Source organism: Saccoglossus kowalevskii, chromosome 21 (assembly GCF_978046115.1).
Source record: "Saccoglossus kowalevskii chromosome 21, keSacKowa6.1, whole genome shotgun sequence".
NCBI classification, from domain to species: Eukaryota; Metazoa; Hemichordata; class Enteropneusta; family Harrimaniidae; genus Saccoglossus; species Saccoglossus kowalevskii.
The window spans coordinates 17,520,878-17,547,024 of record NC_140661.1 but is presented as its reverse complement, the minus strand read 5'-3'; the positions used below and the strand labels follow the sequence as shown (position 1 = coordinate 17,547,024).

Below are 26,147 nucleotides of genomic sequence, written 5' to 3'. Positions count from 1 at the left end.
CAATGTCATATTTCGAAAGAATTTCCTGACTCCTGATACAATCGGAGTTGTGCCTGAGAAAGGTTATCTCAGCGCCCAGAATCAATCTTACAGATGCTATAAGATGGATGGAATACGAGGCACACGTCAATAACACGCGTATTCAACATGTTCGTAATTCCAGAAGGGAGATGAAAATTGGACCTTATCACATAGACGGATATGATGCTTCTACCGAAACCTTGTATGAGTACAGATAACTACGGTTGTTACTTCCATGGTTGCCCAAAGTGTTTTCCCAGAAGGAATAAAACGAATCGCAAGAATGAACTCAGTATGACCTCCCTCTATGAAAGGCTACTGGCGAGGGAAGAGTGGTTGAAATCGAAAGCATACTCGCTAGTTACCATGTGGGAATGCGATTTCAAAAACCTGATGAAGAACAATCACAAAGTCGAGATGTTTGTCGGAAACTTAAATCCTATCAGAGGCAGGGAGGCTTTTCTCGGCGGTCGTACTAATGCCCTGCATCTGTATTACGAAATCAAGGAAGGCGAAAAGATAGAATATGTTGACTTTTGCAGCCTCCACCCGTACATCCATAAGACCTCGCGATATCCAGTTGGCCACCCGACAGTCGTAACTAAAGACTTTATCGTAGAACCCCTGGACTATTTCGGTATTATCAAGTGCGATGTTTTACCTCGGAGTAGATTGTATATACCAGTTCTACCTTTCAGGGTGAACAACAAACTGATGTTCCCACTCTGTTCCAAATGCGCGGAAACCATGAATCAAGATGCCAACTGATGGGTGTTTCGTGCACTCCGGAATTGGAAAAGGCTGAAGAAGTAGAGTATCGCATCTCCAAGTTATAAGAAGTTTGGCATTACAATGAGTCGGCAACCTACAACTCTGAGACTGGAGAAGGAGGGTTGTCACTGAGTACATCAACATGTTTCTTAAAATTAAACAAGAGTCTTCCAGTTATCCCGAGTGGTGTCGCACCGACGAAGACCGAACCATGTACATCCAAAGATACCGTGAAAGAGAAGGTATCGTCTTGGACAGAAGCAAGATAACCCCAAATCCAGGCTTCAGAGCTCTCGCCAAGCTAAACCTCAACTCATTCTGGGGAAAGCCGGGACAGAGATCAAACTTTGGACAGAGCACGTATGTAGAAACGGCCGCCAAACTGTTGGAAATGTTGATGGATAGTACAAAGTATGTCACAGATCTTTTTATTGTCTCTGACAAAATGGTTCTTGTCCAGCACTGCGATAAAGAAGACTACATTAAATTACAAAGCAATATCCAATACGAACGTTGTACTGGCTGCCATGACAACGAGCTATGCCCGACTTAAACTCTACAGTGTTCTGGAGAAATTAGGTAGTACAGTCCTGTACTTTGACACAGATTCTATCATTTACATCCAGCGAGTTGGAGAATGGGATCCACCAACGGGTGATTATCTCAGAGATTTGACGAGAGAAATAACTCGTGGATAATTACATCACACATTTCGTATTGGGAGGACCGAAGAATTACGTGTACCGACTACACAAACCGGACAAAAGTGGGAACCAAACGGTGTGTAAAGTGAGGGGGTTCACCCTCAATTACCGAAATCAACTGGAAATTAATTTTGACTCCATGAATTGGCTCGTTCGGAGAACAAGCGGTCCTCTACATGTTAAAGACCCTGAAAAATAATGCGCAAGGGAGATATAATATTCCATAGAGAAGTTAAAACATACAGTTTAGTGTATGACAAACGGGTGATACAAGATGATTACTGTACCCTCCCATACGGCTTCTAAAAACAAAACATAACGAGCGATAACGAGCGAGGTCCTATTATATCGTCATGGATGCAAGATTGAAACACCACCAGACGTTATCTATTGGTGCTACGGCGAGTTTCAGCCAGCCTATTTGGAAATGATGAAGACAGTGCCTCGAATTCGTTTTATCGAAGGGATACCTCCAGTTATTGGTAGAATAATTGACCCATCTAAAAGAAACTTGTTGGTGATAGATGATCTGATGACAGAAACGGGTTACGATAAACAAATCGCCCAGTTCTTCACGAAGGGTTCTCACCATCAAAATTTATCCGTGATACTGATTTTGCAAACTCTCTTTCATGAGGGCAGGCAATCGAGAACCATCAGTCTCAGCACGCACTACATTTTTCTGTTTTTTCCAAGGGACGTATCACAAGTCAACTTTCTGGCTAGGCAAATGAACCCTGGAAACATTTAGTTTCTTCAGGAGACATTCACCGATTCCACCCAAGAACCTCACGGTTACCTCCACCATCAGTCATTTCATCATGTCAACCCGCATGCGAAAGAATGCTGATTTTCTCTCTGTATTGCAAAAGGCCAACTCGAAACAACAAAAGGGGATAATTGATGGAGCCTCTAGTGACTTGATACAGTGTCTGTGCGAATGCTCGCTCAATGTGTTGAAAGGGAACGTCCAGCTATCACCTAGTCAGCGAAGAAAATTGGCATTGTACATGAAATATCTCCGAGCACTGTCCAATAAGAAAACACCAGTCAAGAAAAAAGAAAAAAAAATCTGGTTCAGAAAGGGGGTTTCCTGACCGCCTTAATCGCTCCCTTAATTTCGAGCATACTCCCACCCCTACTCGGTCTTAAATAGATGGAATCCGTGAAGAAGATGGCTTTAGTCCCTGCTGAGCTATTTTCTACCATGCAAAACCAGAATGCTCAAATGACGAGACCTGTGGTGAAATCATTGACTTTGCTGGATAGAGACGTGAATGACACAACGCAAATGGAAGAGTTGCCTGAAGACGAAAAAGTCAAAGTGTACCAACAAGTTCTGCGCAAATACTTGTTGTTGCGGGAGAAAAAAAACGGACCGATTCCAATCTCCATTACGCAGCAATTACCCAGCGCTGTCGCTGTAGACGATCGAGAATCTCAATCCGACAAAGACAGTGTACCAGATCAAATTACATCCGAAGTCTTACAAAGTGGTCCCAAGAGCATGTAGAGAAAAGCGAAGCTTCTACTTCAGAAAGTTAAACAGAACCAACTGGTCAACTGGGGTGAAAACAATGAATTAATCATTGACGAACAATCTGTGCCAGGCACACACGCGATTGATTTAGTCAATGATTTCTTACATAAACGGAAGAATCTCACTCCAACAGGTTGGAGAGAATTTGCCGAAGTTATGAAAATGCCAAATGTTCCTCAAGACCTTGTTGGATCGGTGGTCTTACATGCATAGCAACACACTCAAGGGGAGAGTTCCGCAGAGACATGGACCCCATGTGGTTTCCACTCCCATTCATCCTTGACACACTCGGGTGACCTATTAAATATAACGCATCCCCTCAATCTCACTTTGGTGTAGTCAGTCATGATGGATCCATGTCCCTCTTTGCTTTCGTTTATCGAACGTATCCACTGCCTCTGCATGTGTGAAATAAATAATGATGAAGAAGACAGGTACCATCCTAGACGAACTGTTCTACGATGTCCAAAGTCCTGGAAGATACAGGGGTTTGAATTCCCTTTACGCTGCCATAAAATAAAACAAAGAGAGAAAAAAAGATAACCAAGTCGGACGTAAAGAAGTGGTTGAGTAAACAGGATACATATACTCTGCAAAAACCCTCTAGACGGTCCTTTAAAAGAAGGAGGGTGGTGGTTTTCAAAGTTGACGAGCAGTGGGAGGCCGATCTATGCGATCTCTCCTCGATATCCAGATACAGCAGAAGATACAAGTTCTTATTGACATGTATCAACGTTTTTTTCAAAATATGCTTTCATCGTACCTCTGAAAGACAAGAGAGGGGGGAGTTTGGTCGAGGCATTTTGGAAAATACTTAAGAAGGGGCGTCGCCTCGACGTTTTGCACACGGAAAGAGGAATTCACCAACAGACTTTTTCAAAACTACCTCAAGAGCGAAGACATTAAGTTCTTTACTACAGGCAATGAGACTAAAGCCAGCGTTGTGGAGAGATACAACAGAACCATCAAGGGAAAAATGTTCAGATATTTCACGAAGAACAACACGTTGACGTATCTGCCTGTATTAGATGACATGGTACATTCTTACAACAATACTCATCACAGAAGTATAAATACCAAACCCTCACTTGTTACCTACGCAAACCAGAAAAAGGTCAGATACATATCCTATGGTGATTTAAGCTCAGAGAAAAAGGGGAGGAAGAAGATTTATAAACACGGTGACTGAGTCAGAATCAGTAAAACCAAACACGTTTTCAAAAAGGATACCTGCCCAATTGGACCAATTAGGTATTCACGATTGTTGGATGCCTCAACACGCAACCACCTGTTTACAAAATTTCAGATTACAACGGTGAAATGTTGGAAGGTACTTTCTACGAAGAAGAACTTCAGAAAAAAAGTAAAGGACGATGATGCATTGTATGTTGTGGAGAAAGTACTGCGCAAGAGAAAACGTAAAGGCCTTATGGAATATTTTGTTAAGTGGGATGGGTATGACGATTCGTTTAATTCTTGGATCAGGGACTTGGAACGTTTATAAATACCTTTCACACACAAGATGACCTGATACATTTCAAAGATCATCATGTCGGGGCAGGACTTCTTTTTGACGCTCCCTGGTAATGCCTCGCTTGACAAAATACACTGTCAAACTATCAAGAACGCTTTAGTTAGATGGCAATTGGGAAGTAGCATTGGCCAACATCCACTCCCCAAATTCATGGTACAACGTCGTACATGGCGAAAATAGGATCTTTTACGATGCCTCACCCAGTCTGAGAGATCACAGAAAACTGAACTTGAATCCGGGCTACTACAACTTGATCAAAATGATTTTAGACGTGATTCGAGAAAAAGGTCTGCCAGATGAAATACTGATGACATATAATTCGAGGTCTAGGAGAGTGACCATAGTGGTCGAAGAAGAAGCTTGTGTAATCTTGATGGGTGGATTGGCCGAACAGTTAAGATGGTCGGTGACGTTTCCGTACCTCTCTTGAGAATAGTCAATGTTGAAGGAACCCACGGAGATAGCATCAATCACACTTACGACAAACCATACTTTCTTCCGATTCGAACGTCAACATTCGAGACTGTGGAGATTGATATAAAGTCTGATACGGGGGAGAAGTTGCCATTTCAACGTGGGCGTGTGATCGTGACGCTGCGTTTTCGCAAAGCTCATCCTTCGCTAGTGTGAAGAAAAAGAAAATGAACAGACATCGACCTTACACTCCTCACGTGGGAGTTTATAGAAATTACTACATGAATCAGATTGGACGAAGGTCTGCATTTTCCGGCACAAGACTGCAATGCGGATATGGAATCGGAAGTATGTTTTTTGGATTGGCGACATCGACTGAACCTCTGTTAACACAAGGTCTGAAAGCAGTGGCAAAACCAGCGCTCGATGCTGGCTTGGGTATTCTAGGTGATGTTGTACAAGGGAAAACCTTTAAAAAAGTGGCTTCGAGTAGAGCAATAACTGCAGGTAGTCAAATTACTTCTTCAGTATTGAGCAATTTATTTGGAAGACCCTATCAAATGGGGCGAGGGCGCACCATCAAAAGGAAGAAGACAACAACGAGACATGTCATTTCTTCCAAGGCTAAGTAGTGGAGAAGATCTCCGGATATATTCGACTGAACACCATGGCTTTTGTACACGAACACTCCTGCGAATGTGCAAAGACAGAACTCGATCTCTTTACTATTCTCCGACACGGACAAGTATTGAAAAAAGAAGTTATAAAAAAGGTAAACCCACTCACGAATATAGCTGATGGTCTGATCGAATTCGTAATACCTTCGGCCAGAAGTGACTACATCAATATTGGTTCTATGCTTTTGCACATCGAGGCTAAAATCACGAATGCCAATGGGAGTAATTTGGCTGCGGACGCCACTGTAGGGCCTTCACACTTTTGGTTGCATTCCCTCTTCAATCAAATCGAAGTGTACCTAAATAGAAAACACATTTCGGACGCATCTCCCACCTATTATTACAGAGCCATGATTGAAACGCTATCGAATTATGGAGGGGACGGCAAATCAATGCAGATTGGTGCAGCAATATTTGAGAAGGACACTGCTGGAAAAATGAATGTCGCAAACCCGAAAGCCGATGATGGTGACGCTAACATGGGACTCAATTGTCGATACACGTTTACATCGCTGAGTAAGACGGTTGACATGATCGGACAAATACACGGAGACATACTTTTTCAACCAAAGTATTTACTCAATGGGGTGGAAGTTAGACTGAAATTACATCGAACTAAAAATCAGTTCTGCTTGATCAGTTCAACCGAAAACCCCGCATTCAAAGTAGTCATCACCAACGCTACTCTCCTGATGAGAAAAGTCAAGTTGAGCCCCAGCATACAACTGGTACACGTCGAAGCATTGAAACATGGTACTGCAAAATACCCCATCCATCGATGCATTATGAAAATCGCTTCCATCCCGGCTGATACAATGTCATTAAACAAAGATTTGATATTCCTCAGTCAGTTGCCCAAAAGGATCATCCCGTGTCTGGTTTCTAATACGTCTTTCAACGGATCCTACGAAACCAATCCATTCAACTTCCAGAATTACGGTATCACATCACTTGTCCTCAATGTTAGAGGCGAGAAAGTTCCCGCAAAGCCATTGAAGACGGACTTCACGGCGGCTGGTGGCAGAAGTTGCATCATGGCTTATTACACTCTATTTACTGGTACAAATAAAATGGGTCAAGACCAAGGCAACGGCATCACTCGAGACGAATATCCCGAAGGGTACACAATCTTCGCATTTGACCGAGCGAATATCACCTCAATTTGATACAAGAAGGAAAGATTGGTCTTGAGATTCAGTTCAGATAAGCATTGACTGAGACTGTGTCCGTTTTGATTCATGTTGAATATGACAACGTTATCGAGATTGACAGAAACAGAAACATATTGACCGATTTCGAGCTGCGATGGACACGAATCAACTGAATCATATTCTGTCGACTAATCCGTACACTAGAAATGTGTTCTTCGGCGTTTATGCTAGAGATCAACTGCCTAAGGCAAAAGTGTTGGAGTATCCCACAGCGTTGTATCAAACATCCCTACCGCGGAGAATATTTTGACTCGTACGGTTGTCAACCTTATTACGTGGAATTTAAGAGATTTCTCGATAAAAACGTTTGTACATGGATCTACAATCATCTAATACTACAAGCTCCGTTCTCTACAGTGTGTGGTCAATACGTCCTGTATTACTTGCTGCGCAGATGTCGAGGGGAACCTATGAAGTCCGTAGCCGACTCTTTTACGTGTGATAGACATTTGAATGACATTTATGTGAACAGATATATCGAAAACGTGACCGGACTCAACCTCCCTATTTATGACAAATATTTTTTTCCCATGCAGTTTTACTAGATGACTTATACTTTTGAAATTCCACATGTATATATAACTTATACCCTCTTTATATAATTGTCGATTTCATATTATTTCTCTTTTTTTCTTTTTATCACAGATGAGCGATTATCATTCTGATTAGAAAAAAAGGTGTATTGACTTTTCGATATTATGTATTTCAATGTATGTATGTATTTCAACCTTTTTTAAAATGTCGTTTTTTAATTCTCATTATTATTCCTAAGAATATCATTCTTATATTACTCAGTGTGAATACTTAACAGCGTTTGAGAATGTATACTATTTCAATTTATGAATAATTACTTCAACAAAATCAACAAAAAACAAAAACAAAAAATATATAGCAACATCTCTTTAAAATTATTCATTATATTGTCGGCGTTGTGTACACGAGTGTCAGACCAAACAAATATTTGACTTTCAATCATTACAATGACGCTGAATTGGACGAGCATAAAATATTAGTGATTTGTGATCGGATACATGTTGTTCATTCACCATAGCAAAACATTAAAACGAGCTAAATTGTCAACACTTCGTAATCGAAAACGTGACCGGACTCAACCTCCCTATTTATGACAAATATTTTTCCCCACGCAGTTTTACTAGATGAATTATACTTTTGAAATTCCACATGTATATATAACTTATACCCTCTTTATATAATTGTCGATTTCATATTATTTCTCTTGTTTTCTTTTTATCACAGATGAGCGATTATCATTCTGATTAGAAAAAAAAGTGTATTGACTTTTCGATATTATGTATTTCAATGTATGTATGTATTTCAACCTTTTTTAAAATGTCGTTTTTTAATTCTCATTATTACTCCTAAGAATATCATTCTTATATTACTCAGTGTGAATACTTAACAGCGTTTGAGAATGTATATCATTTCAATTTATGAATAATTATTTCAACAAAATCAACAAAAAACAAAAACAAAAAATATATTTTATGTAACTGATTATACTAGTTTTTTGTCAAAATGTATACTCTATTTCAACCATTTTAAAATGTCATGTTTTTTAAAGTTAATATTCTTCTTTTGTGTAATATGTGTGTGTTTGTGAGCGCCCTCTGTCGTTCGTTCAGAAATAACGATGACGTCATATTGGGATGGGATGACGTCTACATCACATCACATTCGAAATGCCAGTGTTATAATTCTATCCTTATATTTATGCTGACTTGGCTGCAGCCTAAAAAAACAATTCGTTGCACCGACATGCTGTTGTTAGAACTACAAATTCTGGCGTCCTGTCAACAGTTATTTGTTATTAAATTATTTTGAGGAAAATCTCAACCGAATATCAATGTTGAGACACTTTCGTACCCATTGCTGTTGAATTTCTGCTGCAGTGATGTATTTTTTACTTGTCATAAATGTATTTGTTACATAAAAATAGGGAGGTATTTTATATGTTTCCACTTTTGTATGTGGTTTATTATCACACTTTGTTTTTATTTACATGTTTAAACGTGAAACCACATAAAGCTATAGCTGTCAGCTAAAAGTGTGAAAGAAATAGGGCGTTTTCTTATAGATTCATATGCAATAGTATTATATATGATGTTATTTTCAATTGTCTTTCTCATTTTCCAAAACTGACATTAATTTAAAAGTTTTCGCTGTACTTTCTTCGTGCATACTACTAAATATTATACAGCATAAGTACACTCAGCACCTACTGGTTGATGTAGTTGGTGACAAAGTCTAGGACACCACTGATACGTATTAGGTGGCACAGATGCGGCTAGATTAGTGAATTATATTACACAATGTAGCACAGAATTGTTGGAACAAAGGTTCAAATAACTCAAGGAAAAATGTCAAACCCATCAAAATAGTCAAAAATGATGTAAAGTTGATTTTCTATCAACAGATTCGTTAACTTATAAAACTAGCTAGTAATGCTGGGACAAAACACTCATCTAAACACAATAGCAAGAACTGCATATAGGCAGCAAGGTTGTTCGTATAACCTCTTATTTTTTATATTTATAGATGTCAACGTCATTCGTTTTACATGGCTGTTAAGAGGATTAATATAAAAAAAAACATTCATTTCTTTTCACATTTTTAACATTATATAATGAGTGTGCTTCAAAATAGAACAAGTAGAGGTTTTTTTCAAAGCAATTATGTTTGCGAAGGTTTTGCTTTGTTAATATCTGATTTAGATTTTAGCATGGGAACATAGACGAGATTTGTTTAAACTAATACTGGTCAAACTTGAATATGTTGATGTTATCATTCTATCCACATTTTCACAGTTAATTATTTTGTATGTTTGCATTATTTCGTAGCTTATTAGTATTAAACTGTAATTCAGTTGTTTAAATTCATGATTGAAACCTGTGTCCCAATTATTTCATGCCAACCACAACCCATTTCAGCCAAATCCTAGCCCTGGTAAGTGTATTATAATTCCGGAGGACTGGTTCTTGTCGCTATACGCCTGTCCGACAAACCTTAAACTTACTCTTTCTACATGCACTGATTTCCATATCTACAATCATATCACACATCGAATTTGATAAATAAATGGCAGTCGAGAGCAACATCTCTTTAAAATTATTCATTATATTGTCGGCGTTGTGTACACGAGTGTCAGACCAAACAAATATTTGACTTTTAATCATTACAATGACGCTGAATTGGACGAGCATAAAATATTAGTGATTTGTGATCGGATACATGTTGTTCATTCACCATAGCAAAACATTAAAACGAGCTAAATTGTCAACACTTCGTAATCATAATCAATTACACCGCCCATTTATAATTAATGCATGTAGAATAATGATTGCAATCAACATGAAATCAAATAAATGTAATTGACAATACGCATTTTAGTACAGAAATTTGGTAATACATGACCATACAAATCACCCGAATTATATATTTAAATCAATATTTTTCAGGATTATCAACATGATAATTGTGTTTATTGCATCTGCTAACAGTGTTTTCATGTTTCACTTATTTCAAGACACGTTTGAGCTTTTGTTTGTCAAACATCGCATTAACAGATTGCGGAAATATGCGAGCTCCTTTAGTAAAATCTGCATGTTTTATTTTAACATTACAATTATTTATTTGTAACTCATCATAGATAAAATGGCGTACCTGCACATGCGTATTGTCAAATGTCGCCTTGTCTGACTGTTTGATTCCATGGTTATACAGGTTATTGTTTTAAGCTGACCACATATTTAGTAACAGACTATTGAACCCTGTCAAGTAATTACTTTCTGATGTCTTTGCTGACCTTATGAATGTTATCGCCACGAGAGATGTTGACAGGGAATTCCTAGAGCACTGCCCAACGATAACAGGGCAGCGTTTAGGGTCGATGCACTGCTTTGACACTGCATTACGTGCAGGTAAGTCAACGAGCATAATATTGAAAGTGTTCGATCAGTTAACATTCTTTGTTTTCCCCGTATGGGTAGCATCAAACAGCAAACGCACAATTTTCTGTTCAGGTTAAGATATCCAGGTAATTTCAATTGCCTGCCTATGTTCGCATATCCTTTGTTCATGGTCTTCTACACGTAACAGTAATACACACATACCTGTTTTCATCTAAAGCCATTGCTGGATGTATATTTTACTTTTATACAGTCTATAGTACTACATTTGATGTAAAGAATCTCGCAATGCCAATTAATACGTGATAAACATGTCTTGCCCAATATTGCACACATCACTGTGCTTGCCCTTTTATCGTGCAATAATAGACAATAATACGGCGTCCTTTAATTTCAATATACTTGTTTAATTCCATCATACAATTTAGAATTATTCTCTTAAAATCATGAATCTAATTTTGCTAATTATACACATGGAGTGAAATAAGGCTCTACATCACATTAGAAATGCCAAACAAACCATTGTATACAGTCATAGACAATAGTTGATATAATATTATCCATATGCTGACTGGGTTTTAATGCACAGGTGCATCCTGAAAAAACAATTCATTGCACCAATATGTTTCTGTTAGAACCACAGATTCTGGCGTCCAGTTAACAGTTATTTGTTATAGAAATATTAATGATCTTTTAAAATATTTTGAGCAAAATCTCAACCGAATATCAATGTTGAGACACTTTCGTGCCCATTGCTGTTAAATTTCTGATGCAGTGATGTAATTTTTACTTGTCATAAATGTATTTGTTACATAAAAATAGGAAGGTATTTTATATGTTTCCACTTTTGTATGTGGTTTTTTATCACTCATTGTTTTCATTTTCATGTTCAAACAAGAAACCATATAAAGCTATAACTGCCAGGTGAAAGTGTTTTCTATAGTTTCATAGAGGGCGTTATGCGTTGATCACTGTCTCCTGTCAGCTCCATTATTATCTACGATTTACTGGTTTATCCTAAAACTTTGTACGGTTATTTGTAAGTAATCTCTTTAGCTATCTGTCGGTTATATGAAACAATGGGAATTACGTTAGAAGCTTACAGATCCAGAATCGGTTGTTTCTCTGGTGTGAGTCAAAAAACATCATGGAGTCCTTTTGTTCTACTTCTTCATTTGCATATCAACGAACATCGCATACTATTCAAGTGTATTTACCTAATACTAATGTTGTTATTTATGAGCGGAAACGTCGAATCCAACCCAGGCCCTGGTCCTAACACCCGTTCCCAAAAATTGCCAAGAAAAGATATCGACGCGATACTGAGCTCTTTAGCCGACATAGCAAAAGATTTGAGAACCCGATTTACTGCTATTCAGAACCGAATGGACAATATTGAAGACACCCTACATGAAATTCAAGTAACTACTATCTCAAGCGCAAAGAGAATCGACGAAGTTGAAGCAGGGATTGAAGAATATAAAAATGAATTGAAACTATGTAAGAAAGAATTGTCTGAATTGATGGGCGAAGTGATAACTATGCGGGAACAAAATGATGACAAAGATAATAGGGACCGTAGGTGTAATCTCATATTCCGTGGAATAGAACAAAAGAATTCGTCTGAAGATTGGGATACGACTGAGGATATAGTCAAAGATTTGATTAGGGATAAACTTGGCATAGTCAAGGAAGTTATATTTGAACGTGTGCACAGACTTGCCGGAACCCCGTTCTCTCGTGCTGGACGTCCAATCATTGCAAGATTCACTTTTTTCAATGACAAAGATCATGTCCTACGTAATGCCTTTAATTTCAAGACTTCTCTCCAAGAATTAGAGGAATTCCCAGTAAATTACTAGCAAAGAGACGTCAAATTCTAGCTTGTGATAGCCCCGCAAAAGTTAGACCCAGGTTTGATAATCTTATTGTAAATTCGGAGTTGGGTAAACGCGTTTATATCTATGACGACGAGTTAAACGTCGTCAAAGAGTTAATAAGCATTAACCAACCACAAAGCTAGGGGAACGGCCGGCCCCGACAGAGTGACAAGCCACTGTCAATATTTTCATGGAATTGTCAAGGATTGACGAAACAGCTCGGCAACATTGATATCATGTCGTTAATCAACACTTATCCGATTGTGTGTTTAAACGAAACATGGGCAATATCGGAGAGCGAGTTTGAAAATGCTATCCCCATGTACAAATGTTTTTCAACATTTAATGTTAAACGCAGTCGTTTTGGTCGATATTCTGGCGGGGTATGTATATTTGTTGCCGACTATATAGCTCCCCATGTAAAGCGAGTCTTCGAGAAATCCAAAAATGTAGTTTCAATTATTCTAGACAAAATTGTTTTTGGTTCAGACACAGATATTCTGTTAGCAGCTGTGTATATACCGCCAGAAAACTCCCAGACGTACGTGTTGAACTCTCTTAATGGTATTGAACAATTAGAATTATTTTTAATTGATGCATATTCTAGTCTAGATGAATTTAATTTAATTATTGTTGGTGATTTTAACGCCCGCACAGGAAATATGCCCGATTTTATTGTACAGGATAATGATTCTTTTCTACAGCCTGGTTATCAAACTGATGTCTTGGATTGGCATAGAAATTCAAAAGACAAATGTGTTAATTCATATGGAAAATAACTTTTAGATCTATGTAAGAAATTAGAATGACATATTGCGAACGGTCGTTTTCCTGGGGATAAAAGCGGTGATTTCACGTGTTACGCTAACAATGGCGTCAGTGTTGTTGACTATGGCATTTTATCTTCAGAGTTGTTTCATATTGTTGACGACATGTTTATTATTACTTTGGATGCATCTGACCATCTTTCAATCTGTCTTAAATTTAAACTCACTCATACTAACTCGCCCCAAAATAAACCGGGAAGTGTAATGAAAACTACACCCAGGTGCCGTTTCAACTGGAAAATCTCGGGACTTGAATTATTCATTAGTCGTATGAATGATGAGTTCACGCAACAACAGCTTGCACAAGCCTCTGTATATATCACACTGAATAATCACGACCAAGCCATACATGTACTGGGTGAAATATTTGACCATTACAAATAGAAAAAAATTGTAGGGAAATTGCCAGTTCATTAGTGCTGATGCAATATCATACTTCATTGCCAATTATGATATAAACGCAAAAATATCTGATTTTCTGATTGACTGACATCATCTATTTTTGTGTTTATATCATAATAGGCAAACCCGAATTTTGACCCCAAGAAATTAAGTCACTGTAATATTGGAGGCATGCACTCCACATAATGAGGGACTGGGTTATGTATGGCATTGCATATTGGAAGGTGAGACTGGTGTACATTGTCACTGGTACAGTTGTGGGGATCACATAAGGTAGATGATTAGATGACACTTAGATTGACACGTTGTGGGTTTTTTCTTTATACTGATATTTATCAGTTAAATTATTCCAGTGGGCCGGCCATCAGATGCACATGGCTTGTGTCTGAAAGTGAAGGCGCTTTGACTGTCCACATAAAGGTGTGATAGAGACCTAAACCACAGAAAACTTCATTTAGTATATCTAATGATTGTTGGTCTATACCCCATTCTGACATTTTGGGAGGCTCACATTATTTGTGATTGCAGTATCTAATTTAGCTTTAGAAATTCTTCCTCTACTAAATATCATACAGCATAAGTACACTCAGCACCTACTGGTTGTTGTAGTTGGTGACAAAGTCTAGGACTGATAGATATTAGGTGGCACATATGCGGCTTGATTGCTGGATTATAGTATGAAAGCACAACATTCAAGCAAGAACTTTGGTGGGATTCGTTCAAATTTGAAAGAAAACTACGAACATCAGATTCCACCAAGCACAATACAATTAAATTTAAATTATTTATCGTACAATATAGATGACATACTGTTACAAAAATGAATGTCAGCCTTGTTTTTATGGGTAATTATTAATAAATAAATGTGATTCTTACAATGGATAACCTTAGCGAACTATTTGCTCAGAATAAATGTGATCTCAATAGGTATCTGCATATCTATTTCTAAGGTTAGTGCAGAAATGTGTTTAATAACACCTGGAAATTCTCCACTAAGAGAGGGAGATTTAGATAGAGTGGTCATGTAAACTCATTAATTATGCACATGTCTAATAAACTGATTTTTGTAGGTGGCAGCTAATTTCATTTATGGGTATATTGTTTATACATGTATACACATATATTGTGATTCTAAGATTTGACCTTAATGTGTAACTAAGTATCGGAGCATCCCATGAAAAATTGTGTTGTTTATTGCCGTTTCTGGTTTATTGTGAAAACATTGACAGTCCCATTTTTGTCGCAAAAATAAAAACACAGAAACTTGTGAGACATGTTTGAAGTTATTCGATACCTCCATATAGTTATAAACTGAATATACAGAAACACATTACTATGATGTTGACCTTTATGCCCTTATCCCGGAAATGTACCCAGGTATTGAGAGCGGCGTGACGGACCTTCGTAATTCATTATGTAGTCATAAAAAAACTCGCATATATATATATATATATATATATATATATATATATATATATATATATATACGTAAAACGTTCTACAGCATTCCAGTCAGGCAGTAAACTTACATGTTTGAGACAAGTATTTAAGAATCCCAATACGATTTTTGGCCTTTGACCTCTAAATTAAGTAAACAAAGTGATGGCATGATATCATTATACACATGTTCTAAGTTACCCTTTATTCTGTTAGAAATAAACAGTCCACACATTAAACAAGTAACACTAATGACAATTAACATCATCTGCCTAACATTGACAAAATTGTTCAAAAGAAACTATTGAATGTTTCAGTTATCTAGCAATATTCAAACTGTTTAGTTTAGTTTTGAATTAAATTGAATTTAATTGCGAGTTCGAAAATTGCGCTCGCCTCTAAATATTTAAATAACCTATACTACATACCATATACACTGGGAAATATTGACCCCACAGAAAGAGGAGACAAATTAGAAATGGAGTTGATCCTTATTACACACAGGGTTTGTATTATCAATGATCGGATGATCGTTATTATAAATAACGTTGTATGTATTACCAATTTTGTCGATTGGGGTTATTTAAATTGTAACTTTGTTGCTCCTGATTCCATACATTTTATTATGTAACAAATTTTTCTGAGCAAAAAAACTTATATTTTTAAACTTTGCGAAATGTCCAAGGGGTTTGCAGAAGGCTCATTAATTATTTATTGTCTTATTTGTAAACGCATATAGAATCTACTATATCGAGTGTTATACCCGACTCCGACGGTGGTTTATTGCTATTATATATCAACTTCATTTCTGTAGCATTTTCGGCACTCTCGACCTTTTTACAAAATAAGAAAGAGTAGTTTTCGAACGACGTGTAATGGGCATCTGCTGCATACTGGTCGACACGGTGATTAGATGAAATGGGCACTGGAACCAGTAAATTTACATATGCTAAATTTACATATGAATAGCTGTCAATAAATTATCATCAGCAGAAATTACAGGCAGCGCGCACTGTGCGCCATTTTTAAAAACATGTGCTGTGGACTTATTATCGTTGTCGAATTTTCTATTTTGTGTTTGTTATGTTGACATTAATTGGTCCACTAAAGGTGCAGTTATGAAACAAAGCAGATGCTGCATGTGTACTTTGATTGTGGATATTAGAAATAGAAGCGGTGCCAGATTCTGCGGCAGTTGGTCAAGACGCTACTATGCCGGTGTTCTCTGGGGTACGGATGACGTTGTCGGAAACACCCGCTTCGGTTGCTACGGTCACTTTTTTATCAGAGGATTTGTTTTTATAACCCAAACTGCGAGACAGGATACTGGACATTCCTTGACTCTGATTATTGGCGAGTTCGTTGGTGTAGGACCGAATACTAGCTTCGTTTTTATGCGCTAACACAATGATTTGTATAAATTGTCAACAAATTTGCTGCTATCGAAATCTCTTTCGTCATAGATCCCAATTTATTTTCACCAAGGGGTGAATTATAATACCAGACTGTGTCAGTTGGTGTTGCATTTACACGGGGCCCCTGAAACAACGCATTTTGCTCAGGGTGCAATTTGGACAAATACATTTGAAATGCTGCAACGGGACAATTTTTGCTGCCGGTAGCATACATTTTAGCCTGTGTTTCGAAATCGTCTTCAGGGTGAGTTTTGGTTTTTTCAGAATATGTACATTCCACATACCGGGTTTCGTTGTAGCTGTCTTGGATGCGATAGCTATATTTTGTCAAACTTCGAAATCCCTCCCGACCCTTGCGGCCAAAATGAAAGGTCAAATCAAACCAAATTTTACGTAACAGACTCAGCGGGTCGCTAGTTGACATCACCCCACTAGACTTTAACTTTCTCAAGTCGAAGGTGGTAATTGGGGTTTTATGACAAATTTTATCCAGTCAGTCTGCCTTGAGCTCTTTATTAACGCAGGAAAGATTTGAACTCTGTGTCGTGGATTATATTGATATTTCGGTGGTATTGTGGCGAGTTGAGGTATCGATTGATGGCTGCACGCATTCCCGATAGGCTTGATTTGGAGTACCGCTCCCCATCTCTGCTTCTAGCTTCGGCGTAGAAACGGCGTAATATAGCCGCTATTTCATCAGGTGGGAGAAATTCAAAATTTGAATCTTCGTTTTTCTCGATCAGCCATGCTGGGGAAAATGATATGAACGATTTATTTGAAATTATATCAAGAGGTCAAACCAGCAATGGTTTGTTTGTAAAAAAAGGCACAATGTCAAAGTTGTCACTGACATTTCAAAATTTTTACTCCCCACGCTGTTTGCTTTGTGGTTGCTTTCTCGTCTTTTAGCAACTAAATGTTGTCAAGGTCAATTTCATTAACATTAACAAAGCGTTTTTTTCTCTCCGTCTGGACGAATTCTTCGGTTTCTGCAAGGAAATCTTTCTCCGGTAGCTCCCGGACATGATACTCGGCCATGTTTATGTTGCAGACAACGAAATAATGTCGCATTCACAAATTGTAGGTTGTACAATTTTTGTTATTTAACCACTGCTAGAATAAAATATGTGTATAATATCTTCATGCTATCAATATTACCCCAAAATTTCCCTACTATTTAAATGCCCTTTATTTGTTTACACATTAAACTTGTATTATATTATACCAGTGTATCACAGCCATCAATGCATCATTGTGATTGGTTGGGAGACTGTTTTAATTTATGCAAGCCATGGTTAAATAGAGCATAATGCACAGTTATGGTGTTCCAAATAAGGCCCCAGAATATGAATGAAGTTCAATTCGTAAACAAATAAAGGGAAGAGCATTTACATTTTAGGGAAATTTTGGGGTAATATTGATAGCATGAAGATATTATATACAAATTTTATTTTGGCAGTGGTTAAATAAAAAAAATTGTACAACCTACAATTTATGCATGCTATTCTTTGCGACATATTTTCGTTGTCTGCAACAGACATGGCCGAGTATCATGTTCGGGAGCTGTCAGAGCAAGATTTTCTTGCAGAAACCGAAGAATTCGTGCAGACGGAGAGAAAGAAACGCTTTGCCAATTTTAATGAAATTGACCTTTACGATTTCGAAACACAGGCTAAAATGTATGCTACCGGCGGCGAAAATTGTCCCGTTGCAGCATTTCAAAATGTATTTGTCCAAATTGCAAAATGCGTTGTTTCAGAGGCCTCGTGTAAATGTAACGCCCACTGACACAGTCTGGTATTCGTGAAAATAAATTGGGATCTATGATGAAAGAGATTTCGATAGCAGCAAATTTGTTGACAATTCATACAAATCATTATGTTAGGGCAACTGCGTGCGCTGTGTTAGATTCGGCAGGAGTTGAACCCAGACACATTATGTATTTCACGGCACATAAAAACGAAGCTAGTGTTCGGTCTTACACCAACAAACTCACAAATAATCAGAGTCAAGGAATGTCCAGTATCCTGTCTCGCAGTTTTGGGTATAAAAACAAATCCTCTGACAGAGAAGTTACCGTAGCGATCGAAGTGGGTGTTTCCGACAACGTTATCCGTACCCCAGAAAACACCGGCATAGTAGTGTCTGGACCAACTCCCGCAGAATCTGGCACCGCTTCTATTTCTAATACCCACAATCAAAGTACACATGCAGCATCTGCTTTGTTCCATAACTGCATCTTTAGTGGACCAGTTAATGTCAGCATAACAAACACAAAATAGAAAATTCGACAACGATAATAAGTCCACAGCACATGTTTTCAAAAATGGCGCACAGTGCGCGCTGCCGGTAATGTTCTGCTGATGATAATTTATTCACAGCTATTCATATGTAAATTAAGCGTTGAGCTTGTTCAGTTTATTCAATTTCTAATTATTTGCTAGTTTCTTGCGTCGTAGAAATAAACTTCCTTTGATTGTGATGATATCTAAACTTGATGTTCTGTGCGTTTCTGTGTACTGAGCGCGAGTGTGTGATAAAAGATTAAATACTGGTTCCAGCGCCCATTTCTTCTGATCACCGTGTCGACCAGCCGATGCTCATTACACGTCATTCGCAAACGACTCTTTCTTATTTTGTAAAAAGGCCGAGAGTGTCGAAAATGCCACAGAAATGAAGTTGGTATAATCTAATAGCAATAAACCTCGATCTTGCACAATTCACTCCATATATGCACTCGCTACCGCTCGTGCATATATGTCGTGAATTGTGCAATATCTCGTGGTATACCCGCCTCCGGCGGTGGGTTATTGCTTAATTCGTATTCTGGGGCCTTATTTGGAACACCATAACTGTGCATTATGCTCTATTTAACCATGGCTTGCATAAATTAAAACAGTCTCCCAACAAATCACAATGATGCATTGATGGCAGTGATACACTGGTATAATATAATTAAGTATAATGATAGGCACATTTCCTTTCTGATCAAATGAAACATACAGCCTGCATCCAATTCTAATTTAGAAATGGTAACTGCTACTTAATGTGTGATAACAGAGCTATTTTACAATAAGCTACCTATACGTGGCAAGTGGACTCAATTGACATTGTGCTGTGCTGTATGCTTATCATGAAAGAAGATTGCGAAATAGTTAATATCCACTTCTACATTATTTGGGTGTTGGATACTCTTTGTTTTATACCATTGTTCACAATCGGTTTTCTAATTAAAATCCGCGGCTACTTTGTTTTGCCAGATACATAATCCATTTGATTATAACACACAATGAAACAGCTTTCATCATTGCGTACCATATCTTTTTGTCACACAAGTTTCCTCGCGTACATATCAGTTATTTTGTTGTGATGGATTTTGTCGATTGCTCTCAGTGATTTGTTTTGGCCTTGTTGGACCTGCAAATGTCTTTATACACATTTTTCTTTAGATATGTATGCAAATCACATCATAAAATAGTGACGTGATGCCATTTGCGCAGGAGCTTTTGTATGGCATGTTGTGAATTGTTCTTATCTCAAAAAGTATGCTATATGTTGACTATTGCGATCTGTTTCCCACCCATGCAAAACATATAGTCAGACCCGCTGTCAATCTGATTAAAATCTGATGTAGTGTACGGGCTTTAATTATTTTGGCTATAAACTTATTTTAATTTTATTTTTTTATTATATTTGTTATTAATGCCCTTTTATTTATTATTTTACTTTGATTTTAATTTTGTGATTTTTTTTTAATTCCGCCCTACCTACATCTGATCCGACACCTATGTAAGTCCCGTTCAAATCTCGCGTAAGTAACAGCCAATCACAGCCCCCCTTTTATACAGGCTGTCGGTTGCTTACTTTTCAGTGTATACGGGCAATCCTTCTGTACATTATATTTTGCCCACTTGAATAAACCATTAATAGAAAATTACTAGTATATTTTTATTTGCAAAAGAAATTCCACAGCATTTTACAATTTTTGTCATTACATTGAATATTTTTTTCACTTCCAACAAATGTGTACACTTCCAGATACATCTTCGCCAGCCAAGGTTCGTTCATTCAGTCATCGCTTCAATTTTACATCACTGAGCATAATTATCTAGAATGGAAGCAAAAAAATAAGTAAATCGTAATGATTAGAACACTGTAAACAGCTATAGTAAACAATGCAAACTGGTTTTAAATTGTATAACGGTCACCGGCCCACGGCATCGACGCAGAAAATTGGAGCAAACAAATATTTCCTGATCAATTGCGATGTATTCCAAATAAAAAATATTTTATTCCAGTTCAAATCAGCTCAATTACTTTAATAAAGAGTTATTGTATAATGTACAAAATGTTGATACAATTTGATGAATATTTACAACTTCAATACCGTAGACGATTTTCGCCCGATCGTCAACAAAACATCACCCGTCTCCAGGGCAGGCGACTGGAAAAAGACACTGGTTTGGTCGAACCGGTGGAAACAAAATCGTCACTCCCAGAATAACTGTACGAAATAACGATCTAAAGTCGAACCATTCGAGCCACAATATTAACATGAAAATGACTTTCGTTGCATTTGACAATGATAAACTTACCGAAAAGCCGTGTTATTCACGGTCGCTAACGTCGGTATAATCCGCCATTTTATTTGAGTGTGTTTGCCACCTGACTCTGCCCGGTGACGTCATCATGTGCGCTATAGAAGGAGGTCTGTGATTCGTTGACTAAAATCGTCGATAGTGGGTCTCGTTGAAATCTCGTTACATAGGCATCGGGTCAGATGTAGGTAGGGCGGAATTAAAAAAATCACAAAATCAAAATCAAAGTAAAATAATGAAATAAAAGGGCATTAATAACAAAAGTAAAAAAAATAAAATTAAAATAAGTTTATAGCCAAACTAATTAAAGCTTGTACACTACATCAGATTTTAATCAGATTGACCCGCTGTATGTGGTGAATTATTCGTCCAGTCGGAAGAAACCGAAACGCGCTGATCCCGTTTGTCATTCCTTTGCTAGGATACAAAGCGATTATTTGACGTGCTTTTGACAGATCAGTGTATTTTGTGTGATGTGTCTATGTTTTCTACCAGCATTATGGGCGGACTATTAGCCGGAGAAACTGGTGGCTTGTGTTGGCACTAGATACGGTCAATAGTATTTGCAACTTATTGAAACTCACAGATAACCATTTCCATGAAATGTTCAAAATATTGTTTTCTAACACGGATGAAGCTGTTACCACGCTCACCCTCACGCCAGCTGGGTCAAATGTATAACATAGATTCATAAACACATAGCTTCATAAAATTGAGGAATGTTGAAATGAAAATTGTCATTTTAAATATCGGGAAATGTATCTCTAGAATGTAATGTACATGCCGAATTTTGGACCAAACGAACCTATACAACACATGTGACTGATCAACGCTGATATATATTTTTACATTAACAACATTGGCTATACATGTAGGATGCAAAATATTAAAATCATTAGCTTAATCACTTTTTGTATTTAAGTAGATAGAGGCAACATAGAAAATTTTAATGGAGAAATGTTTAAAATCATTTCCTATTTAGAAGAAATTCAAGAATGTGGCCACGTGATATAACGTCATATAAAGCTTCTGTAATTTTAATGAACATTATATATAGATGCTACAATCTGCAATTCAATATGTTCATTGGTTCTAAAAAAATAGCTTCTCAACTTTTACTGCCGCTTTTCAAGAACGAGTCATGGTGACATAGGTCACGTGGCCGCTACAGGTTTTATTGCGAATGATCTAGAAGAAGAGACATAGTTCATGTCAAAAAAAAACCCATCCAGACTTTCAAAAAGCTAGTGTTTGATCTAGAGAGGGAGAAGCAATACATCTGCCCAACTACGAGGCCAATCGTCATTTCCAATGAGTCTACATAAACACACAAAATGTTAGGCAACTAGCTTCATTTTTTTCAAACCACTTGTTGAAATAAGTAGAGACGAAACATAACAATTTAACATACAATAAAACGTGCTCTGGCTTCTAATTACTATTAGAGAAACATGAGGATGTAAAAAAGGACACTGATGTAAAAATACAACGCTCCCGCCAATTTCAAGAGCGTCTTTTACATTACTACCATCTGGTTTCTGGAAGTCATTACATCACTATCTGAATTACCCGTCTGACCACATAGCTGTAAAAAGAGCCAGAGTGTGAAATATCTAACTCGTGTTTCCTCCGTGTCCAGTTAACATCTTGTTATGATCGCTAAAAAAATATATATATCTGCAACATTGCAATACTACATACTAACAACTTACTGTACTGACATATAGTCCATCAATAATTACGTATTGATTTCCAAATGTTACTTTATATGCTACAGCTCTCGGTCTGACTTGGTCTGGGGTACTGTCTTCTCTATGTTCAAACTTGGTAGCGACTTCAAAACGACGATTATCGGCACAGTCCTTTAACACATAGTACCTGACTATGCCCTGAAATGTATATTCACTTCCAACGAATGTCCTCATATGAGGATTATCATGAATGTAATCCCTTAATAAAAACAACGCTGCACATCATATATAATTGTTATACTAATGTGCATCGAATAAACGACTTACAAATGACAAACACAAGATTATTCAATTGAAAAATGTGTTCTGTCATCGGCAGTAGAAATCGTAGTAAATAAGTCTTTATATTTGCAAAGTTTATAGTGATGTAAGTAAGAGTGGGTGTTTACAAAATGTTTATATATCTAAATGAATTTAATTATATTTACAAGCAGAAATACTGAACTAAACAGCCGTTCTATAGAAAATGTTTTACTTGGCAAGTAAATGGTTTACCACCAACATACCAAAGTGATAGAGCGATTGACATAAAGGACTTAGATGTTTTAGAACCATACTCACTCTCGCAGAATGCATTGGTCCGTACCACCGTACAATTAATTAACGTCATTCCATAGACCATTTAATTCCCTGTCAAGTATAAGTTCATTAACTAATTTATAATTGCATAAACAATCTTTCGTTTTTTGTTATGTTTATGTTTTTTGTTGTAGTGTGTAATGCAGAAACAACCTCATCCCTCATTGTTAAACATTTTTCTTCAGCATTATTTTTAATTCGTGCTTTAGCAGACATTAAATTTACTTACCAGATCTCATCACAGTGCTTGTTTCCACGTTCATTATTTGGCTCGTGTAAATCCCAGTTGGTGAATTTAAGAGGTTCATCATTTGAGCAATTAATGAAATTCCCTTCGTGGTTTTCAGCGGTTTAACTACAGTACAGTAGGTCACTTTTAAATGAAGCCAAAGAATTGGGAGTCAAAATGTATGACACAGCATCTTAAATTCAAGTATTGAACATTTTGTATTCTTCAGCACCGTGCATACATTTGTAATCTTTTAAATAGTTGAAAATTATTGATATACAAACTAATATGGAACTGTTAGTGTAAATAACAACTACTATGTTTTACCGGGCAATATGAGCATGCTAGGACAAGACGTTATTTTTGACATCAAAATAGTGAAGTCATACATACACTCCACCTTCACTATCCCGTGTCTAAAATATTTACTCCAAGCCGCAAAGCAAAAAAAAAAAACTTCCCAAATCATGTGTAGCCACGTGTTCCAATAATTTTTAATGATTAAAATAATTTACCCATGAAGGAAAGTCACATTTACACTTAATTCTTTAAAACTACTTCGCTACATAATTTGTGTAGTATTTCGCTTGGTTTCATTAGAGTTTTACTTTGCCTATGCACAGGCATACTAAAACGTTTAGAAGTGTTACATGTTATTAATTTAAAACACTCAATTACAGATGTTATTAATTCATAAATTCATCAATGTATATAGTTGCATTACGTGTGGACCAGTAACAATAGCCGAGAATGAGGTAGGAGAAAGAGGAGACATGGCATACTTGACAGTCACTGGAGTCGCTGTTACAATTTACTTGGATAACTTGCAAACGAAAAAATGTTCACAAAATACACCATTCCGAAAGCCCCCGTTTTCAGCATACTTTTTTTCTCATGATCAACACACATCTTGCACCCGCCACAAACATTTTATCCATAATAGAACAACCAAGAATGCAACAAATATCTGGTTGCATTCTAAACAACAAAATAGCAAGCTACAGCCAGTCATTGCAATCGTGAATTTCTCCACCCCTCACATTAGACACTTCAGCATGAATGGTTTCTATACTCATTTAAATGCAACAAGCTAAGCCAATAGCTGAACGCGACTCTTGCCCAACTACTCATTCTATTTTTTCAAAATAATCTTTTGAAGGGATTGATATATTATATATATAAATACGCGCATACACATTTTAGGTTTGATATATGGCACTCTTGAAAACTGATTCAGTCTTTCGTAACTTACTTAGAACAAGAAATAAACATACTAAGGCATTTTCTTTTTTGTTTAGTTTTGGAAAGTTTGTTCTTTGAAAAATCATGAAACAAAAAGTGCACGATCAAGACGCATGCAGTTCTGATTTTAATTCTCGCAATACTGCTTTTGTGACAATTTGTCCTTGTTTTGTTTTATTTCTCTATGCACTGGGTTGAGGCCTCTTAGTGTACCATGTCGGTGAATTAAAATTGTTTCAGTTACACTGATGAAATTGTGTACATGTCGTATACATAAACACTTATAAAACATGCCTAGTCGTGTGTTTTACCTCGAAACATTACATGTGGTTTTGTTTTAGGAAGTGCTTCAAGATAAAACAATTTGTAAGAAAAGTGTTTTTGTTACACTGATGAAATTGTGTACATGTCGTGTATGAAACATGCATAGTCGAGTGTTTTACCTTGAAATATTACATGTGTGTTTCTTTTTAGAAAATGCTTCATGATAAAACAATTTAACATTTTGGAAGCAAAATATTTTGGTGTTTTACTCTCATGAACACAAATGTGTCTTATACATTAACACTTTGCGAAACATTTATAGTCTGGTGTTTTCGGTTGTATGGTGAAATTGTTTGCACGTATCTGTTGATCGACTTAATTAGTTGATTACGAGTGAATGACTGTGTTATGTCTGTCATCGTTTCAGCCCATTTGAGGTTCTAGACGGAACTCGACTCAGTGATTTGGAACTAATTACGAGATAACCGTCGCTATTCAGACTACTATTTCTGACAGTTAGTATTGGCAGTTATTAATGTAGTGAACGATTAATTAAAAGATATGACGTGTTCAGTACTTAGTGTGATTGGCTTTATGATTGAAGGTTACGCCCTAGAGTCTTTTTACTGCTTTGTAATTGGTTAAGGTTTTGAAAGTGAATAAAGAGTTTTTTAGTTGGTCTTGGCGAGTACACCACAACAGACGCAGTCCTGGAGAGTCTTGGG

At 37.1% G+C, this 26,147-nt stretch overlaps 1 protein-coding gene and 1 long non-coding RNA gene across 2 annotated transcripts; one reads left to right on the top strand and one right to left on the bottom strand.

Annotated features, from left to right (window-relative positions):
• The first annotated feature begins 5,651 nt into the window (after positions 1-5,651).
• LOC146729674 (uncharacterized protein F54H12.2-like) lies at positions 5,652-6,827 on the top strand. Its single transcript, XM_085495053.1, has one exon. It carries the CDS (start codon positions 5,652-5,654, stop codon positions 6,825-6,827), a length of 1,176 nt encoding a protein of 391 aa, XP_085351179.1.
• Positions 6,828-20,693: 13,866 nt separating this feature from the next.
• On the bottom strand, positions 20,694-21,621 carry LOC146729673 (uncharacterized). The gene is made up of 2 exons (XR_014928075.1): positions 21,355-21,621; positions 20,694-20,867 (listed from the first exon to the last, which is right to left on the bottom strand). It is a non-coding gene; the product is annotated as an uncharacterized LOC146729673 (long non-coding RNA).
• Between the last annotated feature and the right edge of the window lie 4,526 nt (positions 21,622-26,147).

Bases quoted from the DNA above. Each gene is read 5' to 3' on its own strand.
- LOC146729674 (XM_085495053.1), top strand. From the start codon at position 5,652: ATGGCTTTTGTACACGAACACTCCTGCGAATGTGCAAAGACAGAACTC.